Source organism: Myxine glutinosa, chromosome 1, assembly GCF_964187855.1.
Source record: "Myxine glutinosa chromosome 1, kmMyxGlut1.1, whole genome shotgun sequence".
Classification (NCBI taxonomy): domain Eukaryota; kingdom Metazoa; phylum Chordata; class Myxini; order Myxiniformes; family Myxinidae; genus Myxine; species Myxine glutinosa.
In genome coordinates, this window is record NC_136261.1 from 338,467,979 (window position 1) to 338,486,271 (window position 18,293).

Consider the following 18,293-nt stretch of genomic DNA (forward strand, 5'->3'; position numbering starts at 1 on the left):
GTGAAAAAGTAAGTACACCCCATGTAAAGTTTTGACTTTTTCAACATATTTCAACATACAGCCATTTGATCTTCATTTCAACAATATTGATAGATAAAGGTGATATAATATAACAAATATCATGAAACATTTACATTTTGTAGTCCATTGTATAATTTAAATAAACATAAATGCAAATTTCGCATGTGGAAAAAGTAAGTACACCCCTATATTTATCACTTCTTCAAATACCTAAAATTAGAATCAGGTGCACCAGCTCAGGTGCAAATGATTAGAACATGATTAGAGAGGATCTTGGAGGAACCTGTCTGTTTAAACCTCAGACATTTCGTTTGGTTTGCTCTTTGTTGTTGAGGTGTGCGGCGTCACCATGCCTAGATCAAAAGAGCTCTCTGAGGCCTTCAGAAAGAAGGTTATAGATGCCTACGAGTCTGGGAAGGGATTTAAAAAAAGATCTCCAAACAATTTGAAATCAATCAATCGACTGTCCGGAAGATCATCTACAAGTGGAGAAGATTCCAAACAACTGCCAACTTGTTCAGGCCAGGCCGTCCCAGCAAGTTCAGCCTGAGAGCAGACCGCAAGATGCTGAAAGAAGTCTCTAAGAACCCCAGAATGTCATCACGGGACCTACAGGTAGCTCTTGCCACTGTTAATGTCAAAGTGCACGAGTCTACCATTAGAAAGAGGGTGCACAAATTTGATCTACACAGAAGGTGTGCCAGGAGGAAACCTTTGCTGTCCAGAAGGAACATCAGGGCAAGACTAAAGTTTGCCAATGAACACCTCGGCAAAGACCAGCATTTCTGGAACAATGTGCTCTGGACAGATGAGTCAAAGGTAGAGCTATTTGGCCACAGTACCAGAAGACATGTTTGGCGAAAACCAAACACAGCATTTGACCACAAGAACCTGATACCAACTGCAAAGCATGGTGGTGGAAATATTATGCTTTGGGGCAGCTTTGCTGCATCAGGGCCTGGGCAGCTCACCATCATAGAATCCACTATGAATTCTTCATTGTACCAGAGGGTGCTTGAGGATAATGTGAGGCCATCTGTCGGAAAGTTGAAGCTCAACCGAAGGTGGACCTTGCAACATGACAATGACCCTAAACATACCAGTAAATCCACTAAGGAATGGCTGAAAAGAAAGAAATGGAGGGTTCTGGAATGGCCAAGTCAAAGCCCGGATCTAAATCCCATCGAGATGTTGTGGGGGTATTTGAAACGAGCTGTGCATGCAAGAAACCCCTCAAACATCGCACAGCTGAAAGAATTCTTCATGGAGGAGGAGGCAAAAATTTCTCCCAATCGATGTCAGAGACTGGTAGACAGTTATAAGAAACGCCTACTTGAGGTTTTTCTGCAAAAGGGGGCAATACCACCTATTAGAGCCAAGGGTGTACTTACTTTTTCCACATGCAAAATTTGCATTTATGTTTATTTAAATTATACAATGGAGTACAAAATGTAAATGTTTCATGATATTTGTAATATTATATCACCTTTATCTTTCAATATTGTTGAAATGAAGATCAAATAGCTGTATGTTGAAATATTTTGAAAAAGTCAAAACTTTACATGGGGTGTACTTTCTTTTTCACGTGACTGTATATATATCTGTCAGCAATAGGTGTGGCTGAAACAGCAGAATCCACAAATTTGAAGGAGTGGCCACATACTTTTGGTCATGTAGCGTATATACAGTGCGGTGAAGTTCAAAGTTGCACAAGGACAGCACAAGGCTGCGGGGTTGCATCATTGGCTGAGGGCGCGCTGTGTACCGTTGATGCAATGCCCTTTCCTGGTTAGAGCAGGATTTTGGCCATGTTGCTGGCGATAGCTCACCTAATATTTGCAAATGACACCATGGGATATTTAATGTCAACCAACGAATGTTCGACTGACGGTAAACACATTGATGAATCACCATGCTTGTGAAATATTGATTGGGATGAAAGTTTATAGCTGGGTTGGAATTCAACCCCAGGCTAGATAGTTTATATGCTAGTATTCATACCTCCAGGGCCAAGGCCATCATGTCAGCCCACCTGGCCACTAAAAGACTGCTTTTAAATGAATGGTAGAAATTTGACCAACTCCCAGTCAGCGAGCATGGTGTACATTACAATAAAGATAGTACAACTTCAACACAAAATATTTGGTCCTACCTCTTGAGAAGTGCCTATAAGTTCCTCTTCAAGTGCTGCAACCCTCTCCAATGCGACACGGAGTCGTTCACGAACCTGCACATGGGATCAGGGGAACAATCAATGACGAAGTTGCTGTAACTGATTTTTAAAAAAAGAATCAAAGTACTCCTGTAATCTAGTGGGTAGATATACCGATCTGTATCCTTCTCCTAATATGATTAGATGGTGCTGAAGCAGCATATTATTAAGGGCCATTCTTGACCATTTGCCATTGACTTGCCATTAGCAACATGGGTATGAATTTGGCCAAGATTCATTCATTAAACCTAACCTTAACAGAAATTACTCCAATGTTGTACTCTGGCACTTAGTTTACTCAGTCATGTGCAAGCAAACCATGGCTATATTGAGGATAGAAACCCGATATTGGACGTGCGACATGTAAGTAACAATTATCGTCACCTGAACTGGACGATTTTAGAAATTCACGTGCAAATCATGTCTCACACAAAATCTGTGCAGATGTCTGCACAGAACGCAATTCAAAACGGGCTATAAATTGGCCACCCATGGGATTAAAGTCAGTTTAGGAATGGCTAGACTTCACACTATCGGGATGCTGTTTTTGGGATACAATGTCGGGCTCATGCAGGAGCGACAACATAGAGCAGGTAATAGGTAACAGAACTAAAGGAGCAGTAGAAAGAGAGGGGGTGGTGGACGAGATGGATACAGCTGCAAACTCTAGGGAAGAAAAACTGGAACCTTGGAATGAGGTGGGCTGGGGGAGGGTTAGTTGGGGGTACAAACGATCATTGTTTTGAATGGGAGGTGGTCGGTGATGGCGGGGAACAGCTGTCTTGAAGACCTGGAGGAAACAATATGATTGAAAATAATGTCGAAGTTGGTTTCACAGGTGAGAAAAAAGAGAAACGAATGAGTGGAGGTGAGTTGTGGTTTTGGATTTTGGGAGCTTCACCAGAAGAGGGTTGCTGGCAGAGCATGTTCACCATGCAGAAACCTGGAGATGGGGGGGGGGGGGGGGGGGGAAGGGAGGGAGCAGCAAGATTGAAGAGAGGGGGAGAGAGAGAGAGAGCACAGGGTGGAAGACCAGAAAGGAGGCAGTAGAGGACAGAAAGACCACCGACCTGTCTGTGATGAGAAAGTGATAGGCCCATCTACTCAGCTTCATCGCGGGAGATTCCAATGATCTTGAAAGCCTTGGTTTCCATTGTATCAAGCTGAGAAAGGTGTGAGACAGGGGAGCCAGCCCAGAGGGGAGATTCCATCAACCTGAGGATGAAGGCCATGTAGGTGGAGAAGAGTTCAGGTGTGCAAGTAAGAACTTTGCACAAAGGAGGATACCCGGTGACTGGTTTTGGAGTCCAACTTAGAAGTGTGGTTTGCCCAAGGAAGGTCATAGCTGATAGTGAGACCCAAACGCTTGAGTGACTGAACTTAGACTTCAAGAGTCTTGTTGAGAAAGTATATGGGAGGGCTTGCCAGATGGTCCTTTCGGAGAGACGGAGTGAGAGTGTGAGATTTGTTCGGATTGAAAGACATATTTCAAGTGTTTGACGACCTCGTGATTCTATCAAGGTCTGAAGAGCGGGAAGAGGCTGCAGCCTGCCTTTCTGAAAGATGAAGGATGTAATGGCAGAGGGTGGATTAATCAGCAAATGGATGAAGAGGAATTTCTGGAGAGTTTGAGAGATCATTGATGGAGATTAGGAATATGACGGGACTTAGAGTGAATGGGATGACTCAAAGTGGGGAGGATAGGGGTGGATTGGGAGGAAGTAGCTCAGCATGCAGTTTGAAGCTTCCCAATACTACGTTCACCACAGTGTCATTTCTAGGGTATTGAAAGGTACCATAAAACTGAATAACCTCATTTAGTTCTCCAAAAGGTCACATCCCCTTGTGAGGATTTGTCATATTTCACACATGCCAGAAGGAACCACTTTTTAACAGCAAGATCCTTCCAGAATGATCTGCAAAGAACAACCAATCACCAAGGTTTGACCCAGGCAGTTCAGAACAGGCTTCATTCCAGTGGTTTGACGTTTAGAAGACCACTGCTCTGTATAACTCAAACACAAAGCCATCGAAGTCAGCACATGCAATGGGTCAAACATCACAATGGGAGGGTGTCCTTCTTAGTGCCATCTTTTTGTCTCCGACTAGTCTAGATTCTGTCTTGTCTTGACTTGCTAAACTATGCAGACGATGTGAAGAGCGACTTGTTTTTGGTGATGTCAGGCAGAATGATCAATTCGGTTGGGGCAGCCTGATGGTGTGGGATTCATTCAAGAAAACCAGAGATGATGTTGTCATCATTCAAGGGGACTGGTGTCAGATAAGTGGATTCAATCACTATACCTGTAGTCACCTCTCTGGCCTACCAGGAAGGTCTCAACTTAACCTTTATGGATAGCAATGGTCATTCAGAGCCGGTTGTCGTTGTTGTGCCTGCTGCCATCTATTTCAGATGCAGCACGATGATTTGGGTATCATTATTTGTTCGAGAGTGCGGCTGTACTGCAGATGCAGTTCCCCCCTGTGAGTGCCGGCGATAACTTGTCTACTCGTCACAAGAGACACCTTGGACTTTTTAACGCCCACCAATTAATACTGGTAAATGACACCCAGTTTAACATGCATCCATAGGATGGCACACACATTGAGACCTAACCAGTGGGACTATGCGGAGGCACATTGTCACCTAACCATTGCACACAAAACACCATGGTGACTGTATATAGCTGGGCCGAGATTCAAACCCAAGCTCAACAGCTCAGAGGTGAGTGTGCATACCTCTAGGTTACCCTGCTAGTGCTATGTGACATCGTTGCACTTCAGTGCCACAATATCACTTGCATTGACTGGCTGGCATGATCTGTGAATTCAAATCTGATTACCCTGGTTTCAGCCCAGCTATCTCAGCTCAGCTATAAACTGCTACCCTATTGTTGCAGGGTATCTTTGACCACGTGGTGGTGGTAATTTGACCACATTGGGTGCCAGTTTACTAATGATCACAGACAGGTTTACTTTGGGAGAAATAACTATCATAATGCATGCGACCACCATTGACCTCAATACAAGCTTCTATTTGTCTTGTTATCGGGCAAATCAGAGCATCCAATTCTCGCTGTGGGACATTGTGCCATTCTTCAAGCAAAGCCACTTCCAGATGATCAAGAGAGTGTGGTGATGAGGCTTTTAACCTCATCAGGAGGTATTTTAGGGTTGCCAAGTCTGCCCACACTCTCTTGATCATCTGGAAGTGGCTTTGCTTGAAGAATGGCACAATGTCCCACAGCGAGAAATGGATGCTCTGATTTGCCCGATAACAAGACAAATAGAAGCTTGTATTGAGGTCAATGGTGGTCGCATGCATTATGATAGTTATTTCTCCCAAAGTAAACCTGTCTGTGATCATTAGTAAACTGGCACCCAATGTGGTCAAATTACCACCACCACGTGGTCAAAGATACCCTGCAACAATAGGGTAGCAGTTTATAGCTGAGCTGAGATAGCTGGGCTGAAACCAGGGTAATCCAAGCGAAACAGCTCAGTGGTAAGTTATACTTCTAGGCCACCCTGCCAGCCCAATCCTATAAAACTAGAAGGGCACTCGGTAGACAGCATACTTCCACCAGGCTGAACAGTTTATGTTTTGTATCCCACTGATAGCCCGGATCTGGATTCGGACCTGAACCAAAATCGAATCAGCTTGTTCTCGTCACCTAACCAACTCATCCACCAAGTTTAGTCATAACTCTCAACAATCACTCAACTAACTCAACACTAACTTTCAACAATGGATGGAGGTCCTCAATGCCAAACAGGAAATTAGAGCCGTCTCCCTCGACATATCACGTGCCTTCGATACGGTCTGGCACCCCGCTCTGCTCACCAAACTCTCCTCCTTTGGTATCCATGGAAATCTCCACGCATGGCTGGCGGACTTCCTCTCTAGTCATAGTCAACGTGTGGCCCTGAATGGGTTTCTCTCATCTCCTCTTCCTGTTCAGGCTAGAGTTCCCCAAGGCAGTGTACTGGGCCCAGTGCTTTTCTGGTCTTCATCAATGATCTCTCCGACTCTCTTGAAAATCCTCTCTATCTCTTTGCTGATGACTCCACTCTCTGCCGCTCCATTCCTCATCCCTCAGATCGGCAGTCTGCAGCCTCCTCACTCTCTGCAGACCTGGACAAAATCACTGACTGGGCAAACAAGTGGAACATGTCTTTCAATCCTGACAAATCTCATTCTCTTATGATGTCTCTCCGAAAAGACCGACTGGACAACCCTCCCATCCACTTTCTGAATAATCCTCTCCAAGAAGTTCTGTCACTCAAGATTTTGGGTCTCACTATCTGCCATGATCTTTCCTGGGAAAACCACATTTCAAATCTGGCCTCCAAAGCCAGTCGCCGACTGGGCGTCCTCCGTCGTGCGAAGTCCTTCCTTGGCACACCTGAGCTCCTCAGCACATACAAGGCTTTCATCCGCAGCTCAATGGAATACTGCTCTCCCCTCTGGGCTGGTGCTCCTGCCTCACACCTAGCTCGTCTTCATGCTGTTGAAACCAAAGCGTTCAGAATCATTGGAATCTCCCGTGATGAAGCTACCTCCGTGGGCCTTTCACTTACTCACCGCAGGCAGGTTGGTGGTCTTTCTGTCTTCTACCGACTCGTCTCCGGCCTTGCTCCTCCAGCTTTCTCTGGGCTCTGTCCCCCAAATATTCCTAAAGGTCGCACAAGATCTGCCTGCAACCCTCTTATGGTTAAACTGCCAAAATCAAGACTCTCTGCTCACCTTCACTCTTTCATTCCCCTTTTCTCCTGCCTCTGGAACAAACTCCCCCACTCCCTTCAATCCCACTCCTCCCTCCAGGTCTTTAAAACAGCTGTTCACCACCATCTCTTATCTTCCCCCATCCAAAACCTTTATCTTTTCTACCCCCGCTAATTTCACCCCAAATCCTCTTTTTTGAAATACCAACTTATTTCCTGGAAGTCCTTGGTGTCCTTGTGTTTATACTTCTCCCCCCCCCCCCCCTTCCCACGCCGCCTCCCCCCAAGCCCTCTCCCTCCCACACATTCCCGATGTCCCTCACAAATGTTGTGTTTATGTGCTTCCCCTTCTCTCCCCATCTTGTCTACTGCTCCTCTTTTTATATACTTTGGTTCTTTGTCTGTTTGATTTGTTTGTATGAGAAATGTTAGCTCTTTCACGAACCTCGATTATGTATACAAAAAAAAAAAAAAAAAAACTCGTCCACAACGTTTTGAGATATCGTGCAATATATTGTTTATGGCCCCATATCTCTCAATGGTGAAGAATCACTTAAATTGTTTTTTAATTTCTCATATCCGGATCCAAATTCGGATGTTCACCCAAATCAAATCGATTCTTCCTTGTCACACACCCAACCTGTCCACCAAGTTTCAAATAAAAACAATACAAGCCTCAAAACCAAGCGGCATTGCGTGTTTGTAAGGAGACATAGTAGCTTCCAAGAAGCTGAAGATCATGCCTAAGAAAAGTTTCTTGATATCTTGGAAAAAGATTATTACAGATCAGTGGCAGGTTTCCTCTCTCGTGCTCCTGCCTAGAGCAGGAAATCTCCACGCATGGCTGGCGTTTTTTAATGGGTTTCTGAACCAAAACCCATTAAGCGTTCACTTATGAACGTGAACCCGATAGCTTGTATTGAGGTCAATGGTGGTCGCACCAGGGGGCTTGTTGTGGGACAAGCTTTAGAATTACACTGAATTGATGGCCCAATCAGAGGTATGATATTGTTGTAGAATCGAGATTAGGATTCAAATAATTGTACATTAAACCTCAAACCAAATTAAGAATATGCATTATAGAGTCAATACACATACAGTAGTTTTTTAACTAGACAATTAAAAAATTGATGCAATTATATTTATGTCGATGCCGACAAAGTCGCCGGAAGCATTATGTTTTCGGGTTGTCCGTCCGTACGTACAGGCTAAACCTCGTTTTTCTCAACAACCATATGTCCGATGGAGACAAAACTTTCAGGGTAGGAGTGACACCCATGCATAATGTTTTTATGATAATTGTGACGTCATAGGTCACGTGGTATGGCAGCCATCTTGGATTAAAAGCAAATAATGAAAAACGCATTTCTCGGAAACCGCTGAATGGAAAAATTTGAAACTTGGCACATTGTCAAGTCCTCCCAATGTGGAACAAAAGCATGATAATGATGACATCATAGGTGAAGTGGTATACCAGGCAAAAATGTTTTAATCGAATTCCATATCCTAAAAATCTGAAATTGCATGCACATGATCTATGACCTATTTGTATTGAAATATTAACTTTATGACATCATAGGTCACATGGTTTGGCAGCCTTACTGGATTGAAGGAAAATATTAAATAATTATATCTCTGAAACGGCTCACCCTATCAATGCAAAATTTTACAAATATCATCTAACAGCACTGTTGCATATAGTTCGAAAATGATGATGTCATAGGTCACGTGGTTTGGCAATCATCTTGGATAGAAAAACGAACCTTATCCGATCAACACAAAACTTCACAAACGTGATCCCCTATCCATATATATGCAGAGTGATGGCATCTACCCGTTGTGGGACTATGAGGAGGCATATTGGCGACACAGTCACATTGTTCTAGTTTGAAATTGCATTGAATCGCTACCCACGTAAATAATGGAACACGTTAACTGAAGCATTCGTTCAAACACACACGATAGGCCAAGAGGCAATAAGGAAAGTTTCGGTTTTCTACTTGTGCAGTAAAATTAATTGTTGATCAGAAGGTTTGACAGGTGATGATTTTGTCAAGTTGATGCATCCATAAATGCTGTTTCTATAGGTTACAGAGGTTAAACGAAATTGATCAATACATCCTGAGACCATTACAGTATTTTGAAGTTGAAGATACTGTATCATGAAACCCATTTCTGAAAAAATATTCAAACTTTACTCCCATGAAGTGATAGATTTGCATGTGCACCAACCATATTGTTTTTGGATTTTTTTCCTTCCCACATTTACTTGTTAAAGTAAATTGGTGTTGGCTTAGCGGTTAGGGTGCCGGCTTGGGATCCTAGGATCCTGGGTTCGAATCCCGGTCGATCGCTGAATTAAACACCAGGGGGGTTGACTCATGACTCAGCCTGTCATCCTTCCGAGGTCGGCAAATTGAGTACCAGCTTGCTGGGATGAGTGATCCCGGTGTGTACCCCGATTTAGAATAGGTACACCGTATCCCTGCGCATCGTAAGAGGCAACTAAGGGTTGGCATCAGGAAGGGCATCCGGCCATAAAAACATTGCCTTAAACAGGGAACCATGATTGTCATGGGGCCCGCAAGGCTAACCCCCGCTCTAGCGGGGAAAATGGCCTTAAAACGATCATTCATTCATTTTCCACATTTACTTGTTAATTCCATACAGTCCCTACGAATACTTCGTTAATCCCCACGTGTTCTACTGCCATCCATGCAGCCCTATCCTTCTCCACCGTTCACACCCTAACTCCTCAACACAATGCTTATTCTTCAGCGAGAGATTACCTACCTGTAATGTTGAATTGTAGCTCCATCCTCCTTGCCTGGTCACTTGCCGTAATATCATCACAAACAGGTAGGGCTGACAGGATGGCCTAGAGGTACGCAAACTCGCCTCTGAGCTGTCTAACCTGGGTTGGAATCCCGACCCATCTATAAACTGTCATCCCGATGTTTCACATGCAGGGTGATTCATCAATGAGTGTGCGGTCCCTCAGATGAACGCTAAACTGGCGCCACGTCTGCTAGCATTTGGTTGGTGGATGCTAAAGAACTCACGGTGTCCTTAGCGAAGAGTAGGCGAGCTATCGCCATCACCATGGCCAAATTACAAATTCCTCCCCTAACCAGCAGAGGGCACTGCATCAGCAGCACAGCTGTGCCTTCAGGCAATGATGCAACCACACAGCCTTGTGCTGCATACGAACAAAGAAGAATATCACTAACAGGTGATGCCATGTTTGTTGTACTTTGTCTTGGTACAGCTACTGCACTGGCTAAATATAAAGTTATCCATTGATTCAGATTATCCATGAATTGATGGCCCAATTATCCATGGATAATATTAACAATAATAATAATAATAATTAACTGAGATAACATTGATTAAAAACTGATTGGAAAAATACTTGATGAAACAGCGAAAAAAAAGGTTTGTGGAAGTGACAGAATTACCTTCTCATCAAGAGCTTTGTGATGCTCAAACAAAGATTTCAGAGCTTTGAGGACCTCCACCTCGCTTGAGACGCCTGCTGGTGACTGGGCCTGTCGTTTCACCACCGTCATACGCAGTGAACGTTCATGTCGTGACACAAGACACTCCAGGTGCTCAAGAAGCAACTGTGAAAGTAGAAGACAGCAGCAGTAAATTTGGAATGTAAGAAACAAGTGATAAGGTCATTGGCATTACTGAAAATACAAAACTGCAAAGGAAACTGCAATATGGTGGTCAGCATATGTCCCATGTTCCGCATATGTCCCATGTTCAGTGTGTGTCCCATGTTCAGCGTGTGTCCCTTGTTCAGTGTGTCCCATGTTCAGCATATATCCCATGTTCAGCATGTGTCCCATGTTCAGTGTGCAAAGCCTAGAAACGAATGAAACCCTTTAGAATTATCATTTAGAACAATTTAGAATTATCCTTTAAAATTACTGTTGTGAACCCTTTATAATTACCCGTTATAATTACCCTTTAAAACCCTTTAGAATTACACTTTCGAATTACCCTTTAGAATTACACTCCAGAATTGCCTTTTAGAACCCTTCAGAATTACCCTTTAGCACACATTACAATTACCCTTTGTGCTTTAGAACCCACTAGAATTAACTTTTGGAATAAATGAGTAATTTTAAAATGGTTAATTCTAAATTGTTCTAAAGGGTAATTCTAAATTGGTGTTGGCTAAAATTGGTAGCCTGGTGTTGGCTTAGCGGTTAGGGTGCTGGCTTGGGATCCTAGGATCCTGGGTTCGAATCCCGGTCGATCGCTGAATTAACGCCAGGGGGGTTGACTCAGCCCGTCATCCTTCCGAGGTCGGCAAATTGAGTACCAGCTTGCTGGGATGAATGATCACGGTGTGGACCCCGATTTAGAATAGGTACACCGTATCCCTGCGCATCGTAAGAGCGTGACCAAGGGTTGGCGTCAGGAAAGGCATCCGGCCATAAAAGCATTGCCTCAAAAAGGGAACTATGATTGTCATGGGGCCCGCAAGGCTAACCCCCGCTTTAGCGGGGAAAATGGCCTTAAAACGATCATTCATATTCATTCATTCTAAAGGGTAATTCTAAATTGTTGTAAACTCTAAAGGGTAATTCTAAAGGATTCTAAAGGGCAATTCTAAGGGTTCTAAGGTGGGGTTGAATGGTTCTTTTTCATTTGTATGGACGGATGGATGGAAGTACATAGCCAAATATTGAAGTGGCTTCACCGCTTAAAAATTCAGCTTCAGCATTCAGCTTCAGCATTCAGCATTGGCATTTTCCTTCCCTTGGAAGAAAACACACCTTTATCAACAATTAGTTGATAAAATCCATTTTTTAAATCTTGTCTACCAATGCAGATTGACAGCAGCCTTCATCAAAATAGTATCCCAACGATAAAGACCCTATGGTATCTCTTTACCTGTGACATGCCACAGGTCTACAAGAGCTTTGCATTGCTGTTGTTTGGGGTTCTTCTTTGGGGTCAATTTTTGAAATGTGCACTCATTGGTCAGACAGCTGCATCTGCTGCTTGACTCCACCCACCATAGTACCGAGACTAAATGATATGACCGCCATCTTGGTTTTCTGGCGATTAGACACTGCCCGTGTTTGTTGTGTCAGATTTCCATTGACTGTTTGGGTCGAGGGTTATTGACGATGAGGGGCTTTAGCGTGGAAGGAAAAGACATCCGAGACATTCAGAATCCAAGTCAATCCTTCATTCCAACTGCGTCCAACAAACCCGTTCGTCTCACTTCCGGTTACACCCAGTTCCAGAAAGCCCTCGATCAACCTGAGCGAAAGCATTTAAATATTATAGCATGAAAGAAAAAATTATTCCGCTACAGAATCCTATAAAATGTAATCATCTGTCGAATGATAGTAAGGTTTGGTCAAGCCTATAAGAACACACGATGTGGTGTCAAGTTAATTTTTTAATAGCGCATTAAATGTGTGTTTCCAAATCGCGCTGTTCATTGTTTAAGAGTGCTTTAAATGTGTGTTTCCCAATCGACAGTTTACCAGATTTTGTCGCAGGTCATGACCACAGCGTGGTCATTCTTGTTAAAAAGTATGAAGCCATTATGTGCTGGTCCAATCCAGTCAAATGTCCATACTCTTTTGACAGCATCGATGATGCAAAGCGGTCTCTGGACAGAGAATGCATTTAATGGTTTGCCATTGTCTTTCTCCGAATGGTAAGGACAGGAATTTGCAAATTTCATCTTGGTACAAGCACACAATGGTGCACTGTCACAAAACATGCAGCATCTGATCTTAAATGTCCACCAGAGAATGAATGACAAAACACTATGCTTTATCGTTTCCACCATAGGACGGTGCACCCAACGATGCAACAGGAAAGCACCAGAATTGCAGGTTTACACCCGTCAGGTATCAAACCCAGACGAGACAACTCAAAGCTCTGTACACAACCTCGGAGCTGTCCTCTTTGCCCCCTTTATACACTGGTACGCTCACCAAATTCCATTTTCCTGCCTGGACTACTGCAGAAAAAAAGCAATGTCAACCTAACTTGTGTGTATTTGAATGAGTGAATATATGTACAAGGAAAGTAAAAAATAATCTTGATTTTCATCTGCTAATTTTCCAAAATAGGGATGTAACATAATCTAATTCCCACAAAGGTGACATACGAGTCTGATTTCCTCTCAATTTGCCAATTCATCACAACTTCTGTCCCAATTGTGTCAGCATACGTGCAGCATTGTCTCCGATGTTCCTTGAAGCATTGCATATTAAAGCACATCTTGTGCTTCTCACAAAGTAATTTGCATGTCCTTTCATCATAGAGTATAATATATATGAGTTGCATGTCCTCAATGTGCTTTCTTGAAGTGTATTTTATTTTTTCTTACTCCACAAGAGCGAGGCTCATGAAAGAGAACGGTTAATTTGAGTGGAGTAGCCGCTCAACAATTGGGCACAACCAGCAAGGGAACAAAAGGGACAGGAAAGGAAGATGCACGCACGCACACACACACACACACACACACACACACACACATCGTTTTTCATTTATGTTTTCTGTTTCTCTCTTATACACACACACACACACACACACACACACACACACACACACACACACACACACACACACACACACACACACACACACACACACACACACACACACACACACAAGAAAAAGTGAAAGGGAAGGAAACAATTAAATAAACAACAAAGATTAGGAGAGGTTAATGGGGGTAATAAAGATCATGGGTTTTGATATGGGTTGACATGAGGAGGCGGCACATTGCCTGCTTGAAGCAATGGAGGGAAGAGTAAGAAAAAAACAACGTCGGGAATGTGGTTTCACAGATGGGAGAAGAGAGAAACAGAGCAGTTGAGGTGCGCAAATAGCCTGGATTTTGGAAGTTTAACCAGAAGAGGGTCACTGGGAGAACACGTGAATCGTGGAATTGCTGAGGAAAGATGGAGGAATAAGAGAGCATAGGTAGCAACATGGGAGAAGACGTAGTAAAACAAACCCAGAAAGACCACTGACCTGCCTGCGATATAAAGGCAACAGACCTTGTGCTTCAGCTTCATCACTGGAGATTCCAATGATGTTGAGAGCTTTAGAATACGCATAATCAAGGAGAGATAGATGTGATGCTGGGACGCCAGCCCATAAGGGAGAGCAGGCCTCCATTGAGCTATGGACAAAGGCCTTCTAGACTGTGAATAGCTCTGATTTTCCAAGGAAATGCTTGCATTGACGGAGGATACCCAGTCTGTGGTTGGCTTTAGAGGCTGGCTTTGCTTTGTAGTTGGCCCAGATGAGGTCATGGCTGATAGTGAATTCTCGCAGTTTTTGAGACAGGATTTCTTCCAGTCGCTGACTATGGAAATAGACAGGTGGGTTAGTTTGACAATCCTTGTAGAGTTACAGGGTGAGAATTCTCAGGATTGAAGAACATGTTCCATTTATCGGACCAGCATATAATCAAAGGGGAGACGTATCATATATTTAAGCATACAAGGTGATGTGGAGTATAAGTCGAAGAGGCTAATTTTTCCCCTTTTTCTTTCCTTCATTCGTAGATAAGTCGATTTGGAGTACGGTACAAGATGAAGCTGGAGACATAAGCCAGTCAGTCAGAACAATGTAGGTGTTAATTCCTCCCTGACACTCAGAACGCATCCATCGCTGCCAACTGTACTTCCAGGGTCATGAGTATCAATGATAGATGATTTGTGCATATTATTTGAATCACCATGTGGGACGAACTTTCGGAATAAATTAGGAATGTTAAAAAAAGAAATTCATCATGTTTGTTACATATACAGGAACATAATTTAAAACAACCTTCAGAATCATTATCAGCTTAGCGGTTAGGGTGCAGGCTTGGGATCCTAGGATCCTGGGTTTGAATCCCGGTCGATCGCTGAATTAACGACAGGAGGGTTGACTCAGCCTGTCATCCTTCGGAGGTCGGCAAATTGAGTACCAGTTCAATGGTAATTCCCTGTGTGTCGCAAGAGGCGACTAACAGGGTTGGCGGCAGGAAGGGCATCCGGCCATAAAACATTGCTTCAAAAATGGGACCACGGTGCCCGAAAAAGGCCAACCCCTGCTCTGCGGGGAAAAACCTTTCTGCGGGTACCCCACCCGAGCCATCTCCTTTCCACAGATCTCCCAATGTCCATGTTCTATACTGTTGTTGTGCTTCCCTCTCTCTCCACCTCTTGTCTCCCACTCCCCGGGGCACCTGGGTACCAGAAATGCCCCAACAATGGCGCCATCTTTCTCACAGCACTCAGCAGGGAATATGGTCTATATGTTAGCTCTTACAAGAGCCTCGACTTAGTATACAAACAAGACCAAAAGTCTAACTGCGGCTTGCCGGGCTTGTTTGTTACTTTAGTTGAAGATAGACGTAATGACGTAGCGTGACACAAAACCACAGATACTTTAATATATGGAAGATATATTTTAACTTCTAGTAACTTTGCAGCGACTACAAAGGGATTAGTGTTACGATTACATTTATTATAAATGGTAATTAAAACGTGTTACGATTACATTAACGTTACGTTTTCATTATTACGAAAATGATATTACTATAAAAAAACCGAGGCCAATTCCTTACTTCCGCGGTTACACCACTTATCATTGATCATGAACCATACACCCCTTCAATCCATTAACTCTCCATTCACGACATTGGGATTAAAGTGTTATGGTTATATTTACTATATTATTATTATTATTATTACGAAAACGATACAACTGAAGCGATACACTACTGTATGAAGAAACCTGGGCTTAATTTGTCCGAAGCGGTCCGAAGGTGAGGCATGAAGCCTAAGGCCTATACGTACCGTATTGTTGAAAGACTCGTAACGTCTACGCTTTCGATATTTGATGGTCATTTTAACAATCGGTTTGTTTGTGTTTCACATGGAATGAAAAACGTCAAGGTAGAGCATGGCGATTATGATACATGACAGGTTTGACGATATGTTCGGCCTCAACGAAATTGGAATCAAAATGGCGGAGTGCGGAGTCAGCCGCCGTACAGCCGTAATGACATCAGACTTAATCATATCACCCTGTCATGTGACCAGATACTCAACTCTGATTGGTATACGTTTGAGGGGACATACGGACGGACAAACACAAACACTGTTCTAGACGGCCTAGCCCTATGGGCTACGCTGTAAAAAATAATTAATACACCACCAAATCTGGTGTTTGCTGATAAACGCTTTGTTTTTGTTTTTTTTTACATAATCTAAGGCTCGTAGTGGTGCTAACACACACACACACACACACACACACACACACACACACACACACACACACACACACACACACACACACGAGACACAACACAGGACTGTTAGACAAGACAAACACAGGCACTGAGCTTGGGGGAAGTGCCCTCATTCCCCGGGGCACCCTGGGTACCAGAAATGCCCCAACAATGGCGCCATCTTTCTCACAGCACTCAGCAGGGAATTTCCTATGGAGGAATTTCCTCCTCCACATGGATGCCAAACCATGGTGATTGCTGTGCTCTTATCCTTTTAACTGCGGAATGGCAAGCAAAGAAGCAGCACCTACCATTAAAACAAAATATTTGATACGACTTGGTTGGGGTTTGAACCACCAACCTCCCAGACACGGAGTGGATACTATCCATTACACCACCGAGTCTGGTTAAATTGATTGATTACAATGTGCCAGCAAAATAACTCTTTGTGATCCAAAACACAAGTTGTCCCATTGTTAGTGAACAGATGCTCTCACCCGTGTGTTGTTACGTTCAGCCTTCAGTTCAGCTATCTCTTCCTCCCGCTCCAAAAGCTGTTCTCGACACACATTAAGTTCCTTGGTGAGTGCTGCAAACTCCTGCAAGGTAAACAAGAAAGGGACCCGACTTTCAGGAGAAGCGATTTTACTGGCAGTTACTTGCACTCCCAAGCATTGTATAGAGGAAAACTAGTGCAAAAGCACAAAATATAAAGGTACAAAAAAAAGGAAACAAAAATAAAGGAAAAGGTATTCGATGGGATGTATATCCCAACTCAATTTTATCAGATCAAGACACAACTGTGCTCAAGCATTTGCTGAACTCAAGATATGGTATTGCTACTGCCTTGAGGTATGAAATATAATTCGATTTATGAAATGTCCAAAGATTAAGAGCCTTTAACGGATTTTAAAAAATCAATATTTTTTTGGCATTTGTGCTGATCACAATTTTCCTCTTCTTTCGTATGAAGCACAAGGCTGCAGAGTAGCATAATTGGCTGAGAGCGTGGCATGTCACCGACGCAATGCCCTCTGTAGGTTAGAGCAGGAATTGGTAATTTGTTCAGGGTGCTGGTAAGAGCTTGTCTGCTCTGCTGTTTACAATTTGTATATATATATATAAATGAATAAATAATTAAAATATAATAATAATAATAATATATATATATATATATATATATATATATATATATATATATATATATATATATATATATATATATATATATATATATATATATATATATATATATATCATATATATATATATATCATATATATATATATATATCATATATATATATATATATCATATTATATATATATATATATATATATATATATATATATATACATACATACATACATACATACAGACTGGGCATTTAATATGGAATATATTTTTTTTCTTGACTTGGGTTTACTTTCTTAACTCAGTATATCAATCTGGTGAGTTTCTTTCACACTTTGGTGATTTATTTGTTAAAAGAACCATGTCACTGATTGTCTGTCGCAGCAAGAAGTCAACAACAGGATTATATCACAGGTGGCGTGGCAAAATGTACGGACAGGTGCATTTGACGATTGGCTTCACAGTCGGGTATACAAGGGTTGTTGCGTCCTGTATTAGTGGAAAACAACTGCTGCACGTCTCCAAAAGTTATTGCCGCTTCCTCTGGAGATGGTCCGTCAACTCGACAATGCTGTTTGTCATGGAGTGGTGGCTTTATGAAATTACGGCATGAAAGAGCGTGCTATTGCTCGGCAGTATGGCATCACTCAAGGTCAGGTGTCAAAGATCCTGAAACGAAATGCTCAGAGGGGTGTCCCTACTCCAATACCGAGGCCAGGACGTCCCCGCAGAACCACAAGGAGGGATGATCGCCAGCTGCACTGGTTAGTCCGCAATGGCCGTACCAAGTCAGCTAATCGGCTTAGGGCTGAGTGGCAGCAACTGAGAAATGTGCCTGTATCCAGAAGGCTAGTCAACCAACGAATGGTTCAAGCAGGCTATCGTGCCAGGCGTCCCCTGAGAAAGCCACGCCTGACCAGACAACAC

The 18,293-nt window shown here is 43.0% G+C and overlaps 1 protein-coding gene across 2 annotated transcripts in view; it reads right to left on the reverse strand.

Moving 5' to 3' along the window:
* Positions 1–18,293, reverse strand: part of LOC137412574 (liprin-alpha-1) — a 394,428-nt gene that overhangs the window by 194,259 nt on the left and 181,876 nt on the right. For both annotated transcript variants that reach the window (XM_068097905.2, XM_068097904.2), the window contains exons 2-4: positions 16,730–16,831; positions 10,417–10,581; positions 2,174–2,248 (exon numbers count right to left, since the gene is read on the reverse strand). In XM_068097905.2, coding sequence (XP_067954006.1) covers positions 2,174–2,248; positions 10,417–10,581; positions 16,730–16,831 — 342 coding nt within the window. The remainder of the gene's footprint in view (positions 1–2,173; positions 2,249–10,416; positions 10,582–16,729; positions 16,832–18,293) is intronic.